At 39.0% G+C, this 18,176-nt stretch overlaps 2 protein-coding genes across 6 annotated transcripts in view; one reads left to right on the top strand and one right to left on the bottom strand.

Annotated features, from left to right (window-relative positions):
* The window catches only part of rbfox2 (RNA binding fox-1 homolog 2), a 35,591-nt gene extending 24,398 nt beyond the window's left edge, over nt 1-11,193 (top strand). The window contains exons 6-12 of one of the 4 annotated variants that reach the window (XR_007930510.1): nt 2,790-2,877; nt 2,974-3,030; nt 4,278-4,431; nt 4,928-4,970; nt 5,311-5,353; nt 7,692-7,783; nt 8,828-8,903. Coding sequence is in view for 2 of the 4 variants with exons in the window: in XM_051895920.1 (XP_051751880.1) it covers nt 2,790-2,877; nt 2,974-3,030; nt 4,278-4,431; nt 5,311-5,353; nt 7,692-7,783; nt 8,828-8,915; nt 8,992-9,036 (567 nt within the window). In the remaining 2 variants the exon portion in view is untranslated. Of the gene's footprint in view, nt 1-2,789; nt 2,878-2,973; nt 3,031-4,277; nt 4,432-4,927; nt 4,971-5,310; nt 5,354-7,691; nt 7,784-8,827; nt 8,916-8,991 lie in introns of those variants that run through there. The other 3 variants (XM_051895920.1, XM_051895919.1, XR_007930511.1) reach the window with 3 other exon arrangements.
* Nucleotides 11,194-13,617: 2,424 nt separating this feature from the next.
* Nucleotides 13,618-18,176, bottom strand: part of LOC127513855 (retinal cone rhodopsin-sensitive cGMP 3',5'-cyclic phosphodiesterase subunit gamma) — a 35,098-nt gene continuing 30,539 nt past the window's right edge. Inside the window, exons 1-3 of one of the 2 annotated variants that reach the window (XM_051895952.1) lie at nt 15,064-15,202; nt 14,061-14,214; nt 13,618-13,973 (exon numbers count right to left, since the gene is read on the bottom strand). In XM_051895952.1, coding sequence (XP_051751912.1) covers nt 13,897-13,973; nt 14,061-14,202 — 219 coding nt within the window. In that variant the 5' untranslated portion in view covers nt 14,203-14,214; nt 15,064-15,202 and the 3' untranslated portion in view covers nt 13,618-13,896. Of the gene's footprint in view, nt 13,974-14,060; nt 14,215-15,063; nt 15,203-18,176 lie in introns of those variants that run through there. The other variant, XM_051895953.1, reaches the window with a different exon arrangement.

Here is an 18,176-nt window from a genome sequence, read left to right as displayed (position 1 = left end):
GAAGATTAGAGCTGACCGATAATATAGTTTACATTTTGCATCAATACAAGCAATCACGGAGTTGAGATTTGCTATATAGTATTTATCTCTTTACGTGAGGATGTCATTTGTATTTTTGTATCAGTATTTATTGATTGTTCCTTAATTTTAAACAGTTGCTGAATGTCTTCTAAAAATACAATGTTATTTCATGATTAAGTATCATATTTCAGTGTAAACTTATTTTTGTAACTTTAGCAGGATAAACTGAAGTTTCAACAGAACTTCTGCTCATGAATTTGAAGGCTGCAATTGGATCATTGAATATAATGGTGTATTTTGTGACTGTGCATTACTTTATGAAGAGCTAATGACCTACTATCTATGCTCTGACTTAAGAACTAACGGTGCAACCAAATTAAGTACAGAATTAAGCCTAGTTTCCACTGAAATTACCCAGAACAATTTGTCCCAGGAACTTTTTCCTCCCCCTTTTTGCTGTCTGTTTTTCTCTAGCAGTCTAAAGTACCATGAAGATGAGTCCGGTGATGTAGGACTGCACTTGACTTTCCAGTTCCAGCTGGATTTCGTACTCCACATATAAGCTTAATAAAGCCTGAACCTCATCGTCGGTCCATCGTCGTATTTTTAAACTCCAATATTGATTTGAATAGCAAACAACTCTTGAAAACAGACTTTTAAAAATGGTGGTTGAAATAAAATGCTGCGTGAATTCAACCGATCGGCATGTTCAGCACCCAAGTCCCACCCCCAAAAGTTCCGGAACTTTGATTAAGTACTACCTCGTGAGCAGGGATGTTCTGAGGAGGGAATTTTTACCCAGAACTTTATTTAGACCCTGGTTCCTGTGGTCGAAACACACCAAGTACCACCCCAAAATCCCAAGCTCCTGGGGAAAGTTCCTGCGGTGGAAACGGGGCTTTAGTTAAAAACTAGCTAGTAGTTACTAACCCTCTAGTGTGGACTTTATATTTCAATTTAAGTAAGAACTTACAAAACAGCAGGTGCAACCCAATCTCTGAACACTTTCAGGATCCACTGGATCACCACCTGAGATCCAAACACCCACGTCTGATCTCACTGATGCTCTGAATGGGATCAAATCCTGCATCCGTGTTCAAGATCTAGTGGAAGATCTTCCCAGAAGAGTGAAGCTGTTCTTGCAGCAGCAGCAGGAGTGAATTAAATGCTCAAGATCAGTGAAGTCAGACTCAGACGTTGAGTGACAGGGTCTACTAGTCCAGTTCATCTCAGAGGGATTCAGGTCTGGGCTTGGTGCAGGTCAGTCACGTTCTTCCCCATCAGAGTCAGAAATCCTTTAATAAAAAGCCTCCTCAACACACACACTTCTCTAGAATCGTCCTCTTAGAAATTACTGGAACAAACCTGTTCATTAGCAGGAGGCTATACAGTGGAAACCATAAATGCCGCATTATAACGTGCCACTCTCGTACAGTTTTCTGTCGGATTTGTTTGGTTTAATGTCTACCGATTGACACATTTCATATGGTCACAGCGCCCGGCCCTAACACGCATCTTTCATTTCATTTGTGATTGTTTGAATCACTCCATCATGCTTCCACCAGTTCAGGCCCAGATATCTGCTGATTATTGCACAGCCTATGAGCCAAAAACGCCCCTAAATACACACACATCGAAATTGTTCCTCAGACGATATTTCTGCCCTTATATTCATGTGAGGATGAGCGACTCAAGCTTGTTTTGGTCTTTGGTTTTGGACTGTATGTTTGTGTGTGAGTGTGTGTGTGTGTGTGTGTGTGTGTGACGGTGTTTGCATATTGGTCTTCAGCGTGTGAAAGAACCGTGTTGATGCCTGCCGGTGTTTTCCGTCTTCATGATTTCATTTATTGTGACATGTAGCATATGCATCTCTCTCTCTTTCTCTCTCACCCATAAACTCCGTCACTCCTCACAAGGTCTGACAACAACCAATCACAGGCTTCCTTTCATTTGACGCACTTTGATGTACTTGTTCATGACAAACTGGATGGCTTTTTGAGTTTGACGTTTCTGATTGGGTGGATTGTTCTCTCTCTCTCTCTGTCTGTCTGTCTCCCTCTTTTCTTCTCCCGTTTTTGTGGTTTCATTGAATGTCGACTGGCTCTTTTTTTCTTTTCTTTCCTGCATCCCTCTGTTTCTGAACATCCCCCCCCCTTCTCTCTCGGTATGATGTGTTTTTTTTCACGAGGGGGCGGGATTAGGCTGCAGAGTATTTGGATTGGTCCATAGGCTGCATCTGATGCTTGCTGATTGGCTGATATGCTCATTTCTGGTTAATGAACTGTAATTGGCTGAATGTGATTTTGCTAAGAGCTGTGCACAGTGTATTGATTTCGTCATGTGTGATCTCTTTGTTTCTCTCTATTTATCTCTCTCCTCCATTTTAGCAATGGAATGCCCTGTTTTTCATTTGCTTTTATGCATTGATTTCTGGGTTTTTGTGTTGAATGTTTGAAAATCAGTGGGAGTTTTATGATGCATGAAGCAATATAAGGGAATATCAATGAGTCCACAATTTCTGCTGTAGCTGTAAATATAGTTCAAAGAATTGATTATCAAATGTCTTTATTTTGAGATTTGGGTGATCTGTGAACTTCACCACATGTAAATAATGTAATTCTCAGTGATCTTCACATATTTAGTCCTCTAACTGTTTGCAGAATGATGTTTACTGCAGGTGTTTGGATAAAAACAGCTCTAGTTTGAATGCACCAATGCTTTTTCTTCTTTGTGTCTGATCAGATTTTCATTCTGTCTCTGATGAACAGGTCAATAACGCTACAGCTCGAGTGATGACCAATAAGAAGTTGGTTAGCCCGTATGCTAACGGAGAAGGTCTCAGCACGCTGCCCTACGGTAAAACCACCTCACAAGGGTTTTTGTGTTTTTCTTCAGTTGTTAGCGATGAAGCCAGGCAGGTAATCTGAGGCTTTTCTCTCTGTTTGGGTTCAGCTGGGTGGAAATTGAGTCCCATGATGGGCGCGATGTACGGACCGGAGCTCTATGCAGGTGAGGCGCCGTACAAATGAATTATTCACTTTCCTGTTGAGGTGTAGCATTGCTCCATGTTGGTGAACGATCTGAGATGACAGCCATTTCTCAATATGCGTTCTTACACGATCTTGCATCTTTGTGTTCTGGTATTGTCATCATCAACTGCCAAAGTTCAGGTTCAATAATCAAAACTGCAAGTACAGTGGATGCATGAAGGTACGCGGATGTGTTCTTGATATCGAGGATGCATACTTACAAGGATCGAACCATTGAAAAATACCCGTCATCACGGGCAGACGGCGTATGGAAGCCTGTAAGATTTTTCTTACTCGAGATTCCTGCTCAAGATCGCAAATACGTGGCGGCTTGAGAACGTAAACAATTGTTGTTTTGTTTGGCACAATTATAATAAAAAACAAGAGGTATAATTTGTACCACAGGGTACCACCCCAAAGTCCCTAGTTCCTGGGGGAAGTTCCTGCGGTGGAAACGAGGCTTTTTAATGAAATCTGAGAGCTTTCTGTTCCTCCATTGACAGTCTACGCAACTACCAATTTCAAGCCCCAGAAAGGTAGTAAAGGCATCATTGCAGTAATCCATGTGACTCTAGTGGGTTAACCTCAATTTTATGAAGTGATGCAAGTGCTTTGTTTGCACAAAAAACATAATTTACCACTTTATTTACAAAATGTTAATCTCCAACGCTTGTTCACGACGCATGCGTGCTCTGTTGACTAGAGAGCAGACATTGTGTGCATCATGAATGCATGTCAGAGATTAATATTTTATAAATAAAGTGGTAAATTGTTTTTTTGCGCAAACAAGGCACTTCATAAAATCAAGGTTAAACCACTGGTGTCACATGGATTACTTTAATGATGTCTTTACTACCTTTCTGGGGCTTGAAAGTGGAAGTTGCATAGCTGTCAATGGAGGAACAGAAAGCTCTCAGATTTCATTAAAAAGATCTTAATTTGTGTTCTGAAGATGAACGAAAGTTTTACGGGTTTGGAGCGACATTAGAGTGAGTAATTAATGACAAAATTTTCATTTTTGGGTGAACTAAGCAACAAAATCACATCTCATTTTCCACAAAGATGCATTCTGTGTCCTCATGTCCTTCCGAGTTAGTTCGTTCTTTGTTCTCCGTGAGAACGCAGGTCCGTTCTTTGCCTTAGAATTGAGCAACAGCAAATGTACAGTGTAAATCACCTGAAGCCACTATGAGTGTGATTTGTGAATGATCATGTCACTCCCTGTAGTTCCAGGGTTTCCGTATCCTACTGCCGCCTCCGCAGCTGCCGCTTCTGCCGCAGCAACCTTCAGAGGAGCTCATCATCTGCGGGGTCGCGGCCGGCCGGTCTATGGAGCCGTGCGCGCCGCTGTTCCTCAGCCCACCATACAGGCCTATCCCGGGTAACACGCCTGTGCTCGCATACATACATTCATACATACACACTCGTGCACAGATGCAGCAGATTTAATTTTCTCTAGTTTTTTTGCATGCTGCATGCTGCTTCTGCTCACATAATGAGACAAGCTGATATAAATATGCAATCAGAGTCACTCAAATGACACCAAAAATGCCATTTTCTCCCAACATATGACCTGATTAATGGGCAATGTGGGTGTAAATCTGTTATGTAATGCATCTCGTAAGAAACTGTTTAAATGATTCTGAATGGGATCAAAGTGGCATTTTCATGTTTTATGACCAAGTGCACTGCATGTGTGTGAATTAATGTTTTCACTTTCTCTTTTCCGTGGTCTACATCTGTCCTGCCATCTTCTTTTGTTTTGTTTTTACTTTGATCACCACATGGTGGCGCCCTGTCCATTTTATTTTTTTCCTCTTCCATCTTTTTTCTTCCTTTCTTTCTTTTTGCTGTCATTTTGTTTTTCTGTCTCTCAGTGTGGTGTACCAGGATGGGTTTTATGGAGCTACAGAACTGTATGTAAGTATGACACTTCCTGTCTCTTGGTTTTCACTTCCTCTCTCTTTCCTTCTCTCTTTCCGAGTGCTTTACCGTGTGAAAACTGTAGCCACGCAGAGCCGTTTCATTCTGAATAAGACTTTTAAATCACAACAAAGACATGAATGTGTTCCTTTCGTTAGCTTGTTACAATTGACTTAGTTGAATGAAAGCAGACAAATCACTCGATTTGTTTGTCATCTCAGTTGTGCAGATTCGGACGGCTCTGTGTGTGCCAGAGTGTGTGTATGTCTCAGTGTTTGGACGTGTGTGTATGTGTGCGTGTCCAGGTTGACGATAGCTTTTTCTGTTTTCTCTGTAGAATAGTGTTTCAGGACACTCTGGTTAGTAGCAGAATGCCTCAGGTAGGCTCACAGACGGATAGTGTGCATCTCTCCTTCTGATTAATACATTTGTTTGATATTGATCGTGTGAGATTGCTGTCTCTGTTTCCCTACTAACTCACAGTAATCTGACAGGAGTGAGGGCTGGAAGGGGGAGAAAGAAATTCTGCTTGAATTCTGCACATTTCCTCTCTAAATGATTCAGAGCGCATGAAAAATTTGGCGGCATCATCAAACGTCACAGCAGCAACTCCTACTAGGGAAAATACAAAACAAAACAGCGGTAGTAGGGCTGGGCGGTACGACCGCAAACCGATATCACAGTACGAGTTATTTTAGATTAATATCGTGATTCCAGGAAATTCAATGATTATGTGGTCATCTCATTTGATTATCCCAGGTCAGATTATTCGGACTCAAAACTGTCAAACTAATATTATTACTAACATTAACATAAAACAGATTTTGATTGGATGAGCAACTTTTGAAAAACCTTTGCAAACAGGTTTGGCATGTTTGATTGGATTAAAACGAGCCATGGTGCGATTGCTCTGTTAGTGTGGTTTATCTGAATAAGTGTGAACGCTGCCATCCGAACCAAACAAATGGACCGAGACCGCTGAAAAGATGAGTCTCTCTCTGCTTCCAAACGAACTCTGGTGTGGATCGAATAAAACATGAACGTAACACGGACCAAACACATGTAAACGAACCAAAAACGGGACATGATGTCGCAAGATGCGACCCTAAATCGGACCGAATGCTCAAGCATACCTGTTTTTTCATATCATAGTCGCGATGTTACCCATTACAGTTCGGTACAGGCATCAGAACCGCATCTCCTCGCAGCAGAATTTTGTTTGTGTGTAACGGAGGAATTTCTGCCGCTGTTTGACTCCTTTACACATTTTATAAGCTCTTCAAAAGCTGGTTAAAATACCATCATATGTAGGCTACGCACATAAAACAAGTGCATTTAGCCAAGCACACAGCATTGTTTTGGATGTTTGGTAAGTTCTGTCATGAAATATACGTAATAAAAGCCAACCAATCAGGTTGTGAACATATCCCTATGCCATTAGGTTCGGTATCTTAAGGTTCGATGTTAAAATGCCAATGTGAACCTTAGGCGGACCAGGACTACATGTTTTTCTTTTTCTTTTTTTTTGGTCCGGACCAAACGAACCAAGCGAACCGAACTACAAGTGTGAACACACCTTAATAAACACCCCCAAATGAGTCTTTCCTCTAATTGACCTGTTTGCAATTTTCGAATTCCTTCAAAAACAGCATTTGCGGAAGAAACAGTATAGCGCGATCTCCACCGCCGTGCCGCCCAGCCCTCAGCGGTAGATTATTTACACTTCTGAGAATGTAAATAATTGTCTGGCGCTGTTTTTCAACCGAATGACTTTCTGCAGGTCTTTTGTTGTGCATCACAGACATTTGAGACGATAGTTCTAAGGACTCTGGATGTTTTGGGTTTTGTCAGACTGGATCTGATTCTGTCCCCTTCCCAGAGTCCCTGTCTCTCTCTATGGCATGTTAACTCGATCTGTGTTGGCATGCAATCACATTTAATTCCCTCGTAGATCTGTCTCTTTCTCTTTCTTTCTCTGTCTGTTCTTTCCTCTAGTTCCTTGACTTTTCAGCAATGATTCACTCTACTCAGTTTTACCTTTTCATTTTCAAGACACCTGCTTCTCTTCCCTTCACCTCAGCCCATCTCTCTCTTTCTCTCTCTGACTTTCTGTCTCTCTCTCACCTTTCTGTCTTGCCTCCCTCCGCGGCTGCGCTCTTGCAGGAGTGCGAGGGATCGTGGGAGAGTTTCCTGATTGGCCGTAGGGTAGAATGCTGAGGAGAGAATGGCGGAAATGGCTTGTTATTTTATTGAGTTTGGGGTGCATGCTGTCTGTGTGGTCGTGTGGATGTTCTCCTAATCTCACTATCTGTCTGTCTGTCTGAATATGGCACCAGTAATCGATTTGATCACCCCTGGTTGCGTTTGGGGGTGAAGATGACACTGACGCTAATGCACTCACGATCCCCATTTCTGCTTGTGTCTCCCTCTTTGACAAACAAACAATTGATTCTTAATCATTAGAGAAATTACTTCTATTTTACCATGATTGTGCATTGTTTGCCACTGAGGAAGATTCACAGTGCGTAACAGAATTATGTACGGTTCTCCGAATGCGGTTTGTTTGACTGAACATCAGTGGCAGATTGCTTGTTAATGGATTTTAGGTTTGCTTTTCTTAAACGTTTTCATGTCCTTTTTTCCCTGCTAACTCACCACTTCACCTGCCTCATTTTACTGGCCTTAATTTTGAACAAATGTGTTTTTCTCTCTTTGTAGAGCGGCTATACTGCGTATCGCTACACCCAGCCGGCGGCCGTAGCGAGTCCAACGGCAGCGGCGGCGGCAGCGGCGGCCGCCTACAGTGACAGGTTAGCGATTCAGCCCAGAGTTGGTGGATGTATTGTGAGCGCAATATATAATGACAAGGCTCGACATGTACTTGTCCTTTGGACAAATAAAATTGGCCATTCACTTGGTCCAAGTAAAAAAGTTGCTTGTCCAGAAAAAATAGGATTTTTTTTGTGGTGTAAATATCATTTATTCTGAAGCAATATTCTCATTAGTGTTCTATAAGCTTTGACATATTTAAATCTTCATATCTGGTATATTTACACTGAGGGAAATTTGTTTTACCTTTTATAAATGACATTTCCCCCCCCAATCTTATTAAATGCATGCTTCATCATTCATTTTACAGCAAATTCTTAAATTTGATCAATAAATTCAATTAGAATAAGACAATATAGGGCTGTTACCAATCAAATTAAATCATTTACACTGAAAAATTACACTGAACTCTATTACTTAATATTATGAGACATTTTTTGAAAATACAAAAGAAATGTTGGGGGGAAAAAAATGACACTTTTAGACATGAAACTAAATCACCAGTAGGTGGTGGCAATTGACTGGTCTTAATGTCAACAAAGCACAAAATTGATAATTTTTAAGTTGGTGCACCCTGTGTGAGCAAAGCTGGTAAGTTTTAGTCCAATACGATAACATTAGCATTTTCGGGAAAAAGAAAGTCCTCCAGGTCAAAATCACCAGAACACAACATTAGGGTTAAAGGAATTAAATAATTAAAGGATTTAAATGGATTTTAGGGAATAAAGAAAAAGAAAGAAGAACAGTAAGTATTTTTCTTGAAGTAATAATTTGAAAATGCAAAATGTTTTCATCTCATCACCTACAGTTATGAATCACGTAAATGATTCAACCAGTATTTTTAGTATAAAATGGCAGAATCTGACAAAAACAATTTATCACTGTTGTTCGTTTAATAGTTTAAACTGGTATAACTTTTAAAACTTTTTATTATCCTTTTCATTAATCACATTTACCTCGATGTCTATGGTGGTTATGGCCCTGATTACGAGTTGTAATCGTGGTTTATCCCTTTGTTTGTCCAGCTACGGTCGCGTGTACGCGGCAGATCCGTACGCGGCTGCATTAGCGGCAGCTCCGGCGGCGGCAGCGGCGTATGGAGTCGGAGCGATGGTAAGCCACGCCTCTGCATGTCTGTCACACTCTGGTTTTTGCCTGCAGGTTTCTAACCGAAATATCTTTTTCACAGGCCACTCTCTACAGAGGAGGATACAGCCGGTTTTCGCCATATTAACACCTTTAATACACTTCCAGATTTTCGGTCTCTCTGATACTTCACCAACAGCTGCTGACCTTGGAGGGAAAAATCAAATCACACTTTTGGACAAAAAAAAAAAAAAAAAGCGAAACTTTCGCATCTGTTACAAACTTTGAATAAGGAATGCAACTCTAAATCAGTACATCAAAGAAGGTGGATTTTTTTTTTTTTTTAAGGAAACCTGACAACATTGAACACTAAATTGTAACAGATCTCTGACTGAAACTGCTTTGACTGAGAAGCGCAAATCATTTCTTCCTTTGGCTCGTCTCTCTGCACATATGCATGCAGTAACGGCTCTAGACTGCCTCTAGTGGCCATTGAACTACATGTGCACAGAGTGTCAGGACCGCAGTGAACAAGTTTATGTCACCCTTCACTGTTTCACACTACAATAATGATCAATATTCTTTAAGAAATATAGACATTCATCTGGACCGCTCTTGTCTCCGTTTTAAGGATCATCTTGAAATACGTGGATCCCATCAGCTCTGTACGGGAGGACGATGCTATTATCCCAAATACAGCAACATGATGAGAGACTACCATCATGGTCTTCCTTTCTTTGGAAAGATCATGGATGAAAGGCAACTCCAACAGCTGTTACAAATCACTGAAGTGTGATGCACACGAACGGGACGATGTGTCATAATAATCCGTCTTGCTGAAAGCTTTGTGTTCTTTAAACAGTACCTCCGTTCAGACCATTTTCAAGAGGCGTACCTTTAAAATTAAATAGTCATTATATGCAAGTAAACTAGAATAGACACAAAATTTTACCAAACATTATTATTATTATTATTATTATTAATTATTATTATTATCGTCATTAGTTTCTCATGGTTGTGTGTGTGTTGGCTTTGATGAAGGGCAGGACATCATCTGAATCCACATTAATACACAAAAGGACGCCAAACACCGGCATAATGACTATAGCAAGTATTTAAATTATGCTAAGAAAATATTTACAACTTTTTTTTTTCCTTCAGATTTTGGGATTGAAAAGCCCTTCTTGTGGAATATCGACAAGCTCTTTTATTAGCGTAGTTTTGTAAAATATGCAACTTTCAGCCCAACTTTCTGAGAAGCGGATTAAAAAATGTTTGTCGGTTTTTAAAGGAAAACTACATAGTATTTTTTTTTTTTTTTTTTTTTTTTTTTTTTTGTCTTGCAGAGTGTGTCCTCTTTCCCTTTAGTATATTGGTATTTTGCTTTCTTGAATTTTGGTTCCAAAGAAGAGTCAAGCACATTTTTGATTTGTGTGTAAACGTATTTGTAATTCTATTGTTTGGTTTTTTTTTATCAATAGGTTTTTGATATCGTTTGAAGTGGCTCGTTAATTATTTCAAAATGGCTGGAAATGGAATTGCAGCATCCTCTTATTGCAATCTAAGACAGCAACGGTTTCTTTATCTGTGAAAACATGCATTTCATTTTATTTTTTTTATTTTTTATTTTTTTGCAGGACACGCGTTTCAGTAGATTCTAGGTGCATGTAATTGTAATCTGGTCCAAGACTGAAAACTTTTTGCCATTTTAAAGCTTCGGAATTAATTTCACTTCAGCGTTTTCGTGTGGATGAGGGGTTGTGTTTCATTGACACTAAGAGAACTGGCCTGATGAAAAACTGACCACAGTCTGAACACTAAACCAGACAGCTTTTTTTTTTTTTTTTATGTTTAAATGGTACTTGCAGTCTATGCATACACTTTACACAGTATTATAAGAGATTAAAATATCTCAGTACCTAAATTCTGATCTTCTGGCTTTTAAAGATGCTATTGGAAAAGATCCGGCTTGTTTCTCTCTCTCTGTCCCTTGTACGTTTCTCTTGTAGCAGCGGCTCGGAGCTCTTTGATATGAGGAGACGGAATTTTTGCATGACGTTTGTCTTCTGATGATGGAGTGAGAAGTTTGAAATCCCCTCCATTCGTGCAGTAAAGGATTAAAGATGGCGTCTCTTTTATTCTTCATTCTCGCACCTTATGAATATGATACCTGTTCCGCATACTCTCCTTTGGTTTACAGTGTAACCGTGTTTTTGAGTTGAACTATTTCTCTCTACATATTCTGATTCCATTTGTGATGTAATTTGTATCTGAATGTCCATATAAACTGTTTTTTTAAACATCACTCGATGGGTCTTTGATTTCAGTTGATTGTGTATTGTAGAAATTGTAGATGGCATCAGGAGAGGTTATCAAATATTATAATATTAGGTGAATATTGTGAAAGGTTACTTCTAAGTTAGTATGGTCCTCCTTATAAGGTGCTTATCTTGATGTAAAAGCACTCAGTGAAATGTGAGATTCCCTTACGAAACTTAAGCATGGTTTTATTATATTAAGTGTAGTAACATTTTTTTTTTTTTTTTTTTTTTGCTGATTGATTACCATTTGTATAACTACAGTTACTACAGATACCATGGTTAAACTACGTTTAGTGTAGCAAAATTATAGCTAATTTGTGATTACCATAATTTACCTATACTACCGATTTTTATATATATATCACACATGTAGTAAAACTATGGTTAATTTTCCTAAGGGTTGTAAAGAATGGCATAATGCTCATGGTTCATCTTTAGCGTTTTTACATTATACAAGCTAATGGATTAACCTTTAGTATCTATAATTTTAACATACTTTAGCAGTCGAAATGTGTGTCTCTTGTGTTGTGTGTGTGTGTGTGTGTGAGAGAGAGAGAGAAGTGTTGTGTTTTAGTCAGTCTCCTTGTAGAAAGGACATTTGAAAACCTGAATATTCGAAGAAAAAAACTCGTTGTATTTCGACTTACCATCAGGTAACCATCAGGTAAGTAATAACGCTCATGTTATTTTAACGAATTTTTCATTGAAATATGTCGTGAAGTAAAATTGCCTCACCTCAGAGAATCGCGCCGGTTTCTATGAGCTCGCGCTGCAGCAGGCAGCCTGTTTCCGCGCATGCGCAAAATTGGGAGATCGCGTCTTCCGTTACAAACATTTACACAACTGAAAGTACAACTTAAGTTTTGCAGTAATACTGGTTTACCAATACTTTTTGACAATTAGTGAAAAAAATAATAAAACGGTGCACCTTACAGTCATGTACAGGGCTACAATTTTAGAAATTTTTCATATAGTAGGAGCTTCGAAGCCAAGCTATTATTAACAACAACCATTCTTAAAGGATTAGTCCACTTTCAAATAAAATTTTCCTGATAATTTACTCACCCCCATGTCATCCAAGATGTCCATGTCCTCCTTTCTTCAGTCGAAAAGAAATTATGGTTTTTGATGAAAACATTCCAGGATTATTCTCCATATAGTGGACTTCAATGGACTCTACTGTTGAAGGTAAAAATTACAGTTTCAGTGCGGCTTCAAAGGGCTCTAAATGATACCAGACGAGGAATAAGGGTCTTATCTAGCAAAACAATCGGTCATTTTCTAAAAAAAATACAACTCTAAATGCTTTATAAACACAAATGATCGCCTTGCGGCTTGCGCCCTTCCGCCTTCCGTATTCTTCAAAAAGCTTGCGCTATATGTCCTACGCCTTCCCTATTCAACTTACGGAACGAATGCGGCACCAGTTCCATTTTTTCTGTAAGTAGAATAGGGAAGGCATAGGACATTCAGCGTAAGCTTTTTGAAGAATACGGGAGGCGGAATGACGAACCACTTGCAAGGCGATCATTTGTGTTTATAAAGCATATACAGTTGTATCTTATTCCTCGTCTGGTATCGTTTAAAGCCCTTTGAAGCTACACTGAAACTGTAATTTTGACCTTCAACAGTGGAGTCCATTGAAGTCCACTATAAGGAGAATAATCCTGGAATGTTTTCATCAAAAACCTTAATTTCTTTTCGACTGAAGAAAGAAGGACATTGACATCTTGGATGACGTGGGGGTGTGTAAATTATCAGGAAAATTTTATTTGAAAGTGGACTAATCCTTTAATGCTATTAACTTAGTTTTATATAAAGCCCTTTTAAAAGGTGTTTATTTGAATTAATATCTTGATATTTCTAAGTTTGTATTTTGTTACCAATAGATATAAAACCAAGATTTTACACACTGAGCTTCATATCTGATTTTGAGTTAGAGTGTGTGAAGTAAAAATGAAATCTTTTATAATGGACCCAGTTTAAAGATGTTGGTCACACTTCAGTTTAGGGTCCAATTCTCACTATTAACTAATTTAATGCGACTTGTCTCAATAAACTCATTACTGTTTAGCCTATTAATAGTAAGTAAGGTAGTTCAGTTTAGATATTGGGTAGGGCTAAGGGATGTAGAATATGGTCATGCAGAATAAGACATTAATATGTGCTTTATAACTACTTTATAAACAGCCAGTATAGTAACACGCTAATAGCAACTAGTTAAGAGTGAGAATTTGACCCTAAACTAAAGTGTTACCATGATTTTCTGAAAGAGAAAAGGTTAATGACAAATTTATGGGAAAATACATTTTTATTTATGTTCTACTGCCAAATTTATGGTTTTAATTAACCATCATGAGTTGATTCTGACACTAACACAATCATTACAGTTAAAAAAATAAATAAAGTCAATTTGTACATAGTTCTTTATTTTACCACAACAATTAGGAGAGACGGCCTGAATGATATTGCAGCTCTGAGATCGATCCCTCCTGCTAAAAGCTCCAGTGCCATTCGTCCCCCCCACCCAAATAAATGTATTAATCATGTCCCATCCTCTTTGTGCGTTGGGCTGAGAGCATCTGCTGCTGGTTCAATCTCGCTGTGAGTGGACAATTCTATAACATTACATGATCATCTGATCAAAGGTCTCCAGAAGAGAGCAAGAGGAAGGTTGGGTGGATGCGCTACAAAATTCCATATTTTGCCAGATCACTGAGCTCCATGTCGCCAAAAGCTTCCCATGGGCAAACCACAGTGATGTCTGTTGAAAAACCAGAGAGAGAGAAGGTGTTCAGGTTCATCGCTGCATGTCATTCAAAACAATGGCAACTGAAATGACACGCTTTACCTGTGCCGAGACCCTCCATTCCAGGGATGTCATCTCCAAAGCCTTTCTGGCCAGGTTTAGGAGCCTTGCTCTTGAAGGTGCGAGTGGTCCTCTGTTTGAACTTTGGTGGCCCTCTCTTCTCAACAGGTGCTGGGGCATCCATTTCTTTCACTTACTGAAATATAAACATGTTCCTTTAAAAAGTGACTATATTGTCCCCTTTACTGATGTCCTCAACAGGTTAGCTGTTAATCTTCTAATTTTTGGATTTTGTTAATCCTAATCTTCTGGTTACACAATGAGTAGGTTTATTTACCAGCATCTGTTTGCCTTGTGAGATATACAGACAGTGTGAATGATAAGCTCTTTACATAATCTTGCTAATCTCGTAGAGGAGATGCCCAGTGCTGTAATTCCATCACATTTATCCTAGCCTACTTCTGGAATCCAGGGAGAAATGTGTCAGAGCTTCTGTTTTTAGTCTGTTTTTGCCTAAATTGGCTTTTGCTGTAGAATGTCTGCTGTACATTTCAGCTTCACCTAAAGAAAAAGTAAGTTTGAGGAATAATGGAATAAAAAAATGTACAGTAATGGTGACTTTTTATCTCACAATTCTGACTTTTCTCTTGCAATTCTGAATTTATATTCCGTGGCAGAGTCATCCATGGTAATAAAAGTAAGCATCCATAGTATAATCGCTACACCTCACCTGTAGTTTAATGTTCAACTTAATGTCCAGGTATGTCATTTTGACTCACATTCTGCTTTTGCTTTTTAATTATTTCCTCTCCATCACTAAGTCTGTCTGTTCTTTATCAGTCTGTAAAAATGTCTTTCTTTCTCTATTTTGTTTTTATGTTTTGTGGTTTTCTCCTTGTGCTCCTCAGCCCAGAACTCCTCCTCTCAGTAAATCATGTTGTGTATTTATTACAGCCTGTCTGAGTAAAAATATTGTAGTACTTTACCTGACTGTCTCGCAGTGCATTGTGCTGTAAATGTGTCTCAGGTGAGGTGAATCTCTTACCGTGTGCTGGAGTTTCTGTTGGTTCTCTTTGCTTCTCTTCTACAATGTGTCGCTTCAGCTCGTGTCCAGTGTCTCTGCCAGCCGCTTTTATAGCGCTCGACTAATCTTCGATCCTCAAACGCCTCCCACAGAAACAGATAGAGGGATCAGGACATTGACACATGAAGTATTTTAAGCACTTCAGGCTCTTCCAGCTGAGGACACACATGTGAAAACAGTCAGTTTATTTAGAACATCTACAGTTTGTCTCTCCTGTGAGTCTGACAGACACAGACATGAACACAGGATTTGCTGAAATATATGTTCTTGTTTTTTTTTTGTGGTCATTAGTTGATTAATACTCAAGACTTTCTCTATCCTCAGTTCTCATGTAATTTTTATAATATAAACATCTCGGCTAACAAAAATATATTCAAAGAACATTTTGCTAACGTTCCCATTAAGTTTTCTGAATGTTCTCTGAAAGTTTTACAAGCGTTAAGAGAACATTCCATTTGATCCTTTTGCAAAGATTATGGGAATGTCACTTTTGAATGTTCTCTAAACAACTTAGACGAACTAAAACTTTGAAGAAAAACATTCCATGAATGATGTATAAATAATGTTTCTGTGCTAATGTTTTTAAAACATTATTAAAGACCAAATTACTTTGAACACATTCTATTAATGTTACTAAGAAAGTTTGTTCATAACTTTGAGAGAACATTATGAGAACGGTCCCTGTACGCTGCATCGTTCGTTTTAATACTGTTTTCATTTTCTATAATAAGTGTTTCATCAAATAACCAATCAAATTAATTGTAAGCAAATTTAATCTAAATCTAAAAATCTGTATTGTTTAATTTTGATGCTTTGCCTGTTCAACTATACGTTTAAATGATTAAATAGCATAAAATGCTTCTTGTCAGCAAACTCAGACTTCAACTGAGGTTGTGTTGATTTCATGTTTCTGATCTCAGGTCACGCTCTTTAAGTCTCTTCTCTAACCTGATCCTAAACATACGGTTATAGCTGAACTTTAAAGATTAAGCAGCTCTAATCCACAATCCCGACTGGCTGTCCTGACAGTAATTTAGGTTATTATATAATCTGCTCATTAACAATGTTTTCATGTGTGTTTATTCGGTGCTGTGACGGTGACACGTATTCAAACACATATAGCAGATGGGATTAATATACAGCTAATGAGACTTTGTCTGCAGTTGGAAATTTCCCACTTCTGAAGTTGTAATCATGAGTTTGTTGCATTCAAGTGTTTTGTTTCAGCATCAGCTCTGTAAGAAAGAATGATGCTATTCCCAAATACAGCAACATGATGAGAGACAACCATCATGGTCTTCCTTTCTTTGGAAAGATCATGGATGAAAGGAAACTCCAACAGCTTGTTACAAATCACTGAAATGTGATGCACACAAAAGGGACGATGTGTCATAATTAAAATACAAACCCGATTCCAAAAAAGTTGGGACACCGTACAAATTGTGAATAAAAAAGAAATGCAATAATTTACAAATCTCATAAACTTATATTTTATTCACAATAGAATATAGATAACATATCAAATGTTAAAAGTGAGACATTTTGAAATGTCATGCCAAATATTGGCTCATTTTGGATTTCATGAGAGCTACACATTCCAAAAAAGTTGGGACAGGTAGCAATAAGAGGCCGAAAAAGTTAAATGTACATATAAGGAACAGCTGGAGGACCAATTTGCAACTTATTAGGTCAATTGGCAACATGATTGGGTATAAAAAAGAGCCTCTCAGAGTGGCAGTGTCTCTTAGAAGTCAAGATGGGCAGAGGATCACCAAGTCCCCCAATGCTGCAGCGAAAAATAGTGGAGCAATATCAGAAAGGAGTTTCTCAGAGAAAAATTGCAAAGAGTTTGAAGTTATCATCATCTACAGTGCATAATATCATCCAAAGATTCAGAGAATCTGGAAAAATCTCTGTGCGTAAGGGTCAAGGCCGGAAAACCATACTGGAGGCCCGTGATCTTCGGGCCCTTAGACGGCACTGCATCACATACAGGAATGCTACTGTAATGGAAATCACAACATGGGCTCAGGAATACTTCCAGAAAACATTGTCGGTGAACACAATCCACCGTGCCATTCGCCGTTGCCGGCTAAAACTCTATAGGTCAAAAAAGAAGCCATATCTAAACATGATCCAGAAGCGCAGGCGTTTTCTCTGGGCCAACGCTCATTTAAAATGGACTATGGCAAAGTGGAAAACTGTTCTGTGGTCAGATGAATCAAAATTTGAAGTTCTTTTTGGAAAACTGGGACGCCATGTCATCCGGACTAAAGTGGACAAGGACAACCCAAGTTGTTATCAGCGCTCAGTTCAGAAGCCTGCATCTCTGATGGTATGGGGTTGCATGAGTGCGTGTGGCATGGGCAGCTTACACATCTGGAAAGGCACCATCAATGCTGAAAGGTATATCCAAGTTCTAGAACAACATATGCTCCCATCCAGACGTCGTCTCTTTCAGGGAAGACCTTGCATTTTCCAACATGACAATGCCAGACCAAATACTGCATCAATTACAACATCATCGCTGCGTAGAAGGATCCGGGTACTGAAATGGCCAGCCTGCAGTCCAGATCTTTCACCCATAGAAAACATTTGGCGCATCATAAAGAGGAAGATGCGACAAAGAAGACCTAAGACAGTTGAACAACTAGAAGCCTGTATTAGACAAGAATGGGACAACATTCCTATTCCTAAACTTGAGCAACTTGTCTCCTCAGTCCCCAGACGTTTGCAGACTGTTATAAAAAGAAGAGGGGATGCCACACAGTGGTAAACGTGGCCTTGTCCCAACTTTTTTGAGATGTGTTGATGCCATGAAATTTAAAATCAACTTATTTTTCCCTTAAAATTATACATTTTCTCAGTTTAAACATTTGATATGTCATCTATGTTGTATTCTGAATAAAATGTTGAAATTTGAAACTTCCACATCATTGCATTCCTTTTTTATTCCCAATTTGTACAGTGTCCCAACTTTTTTGGAATCGGGTTTGTAAAATTAAAGTGGTCTCGTTAGATTTGGGGTGACATGCCGAGCAGGGGCGTGTCTAGGTTAATTGGGGTGTGGGGGG

Source organism: Ctenopharyngodon idella, chromosome 6, assembly GCF_019924925.1.
Source record: "Ctenopharyngodon idella isolate HZGC_01 chromosome 6, HZGC01, whole genome shotgun sequence".
Taxonomy (NCBI): domain Eukaryota; kingdom Metazoa; phylum Chordata; class Actinopteri; order Cypriniformes; family Xenocyprididae; genus Ctenopharyngodon; species Ctenopharyngodon idella.
Note: the sequence above shows the minus strand (reverse complement) of the source record. Positions and strands in the feature narration are given on the sequence as shown.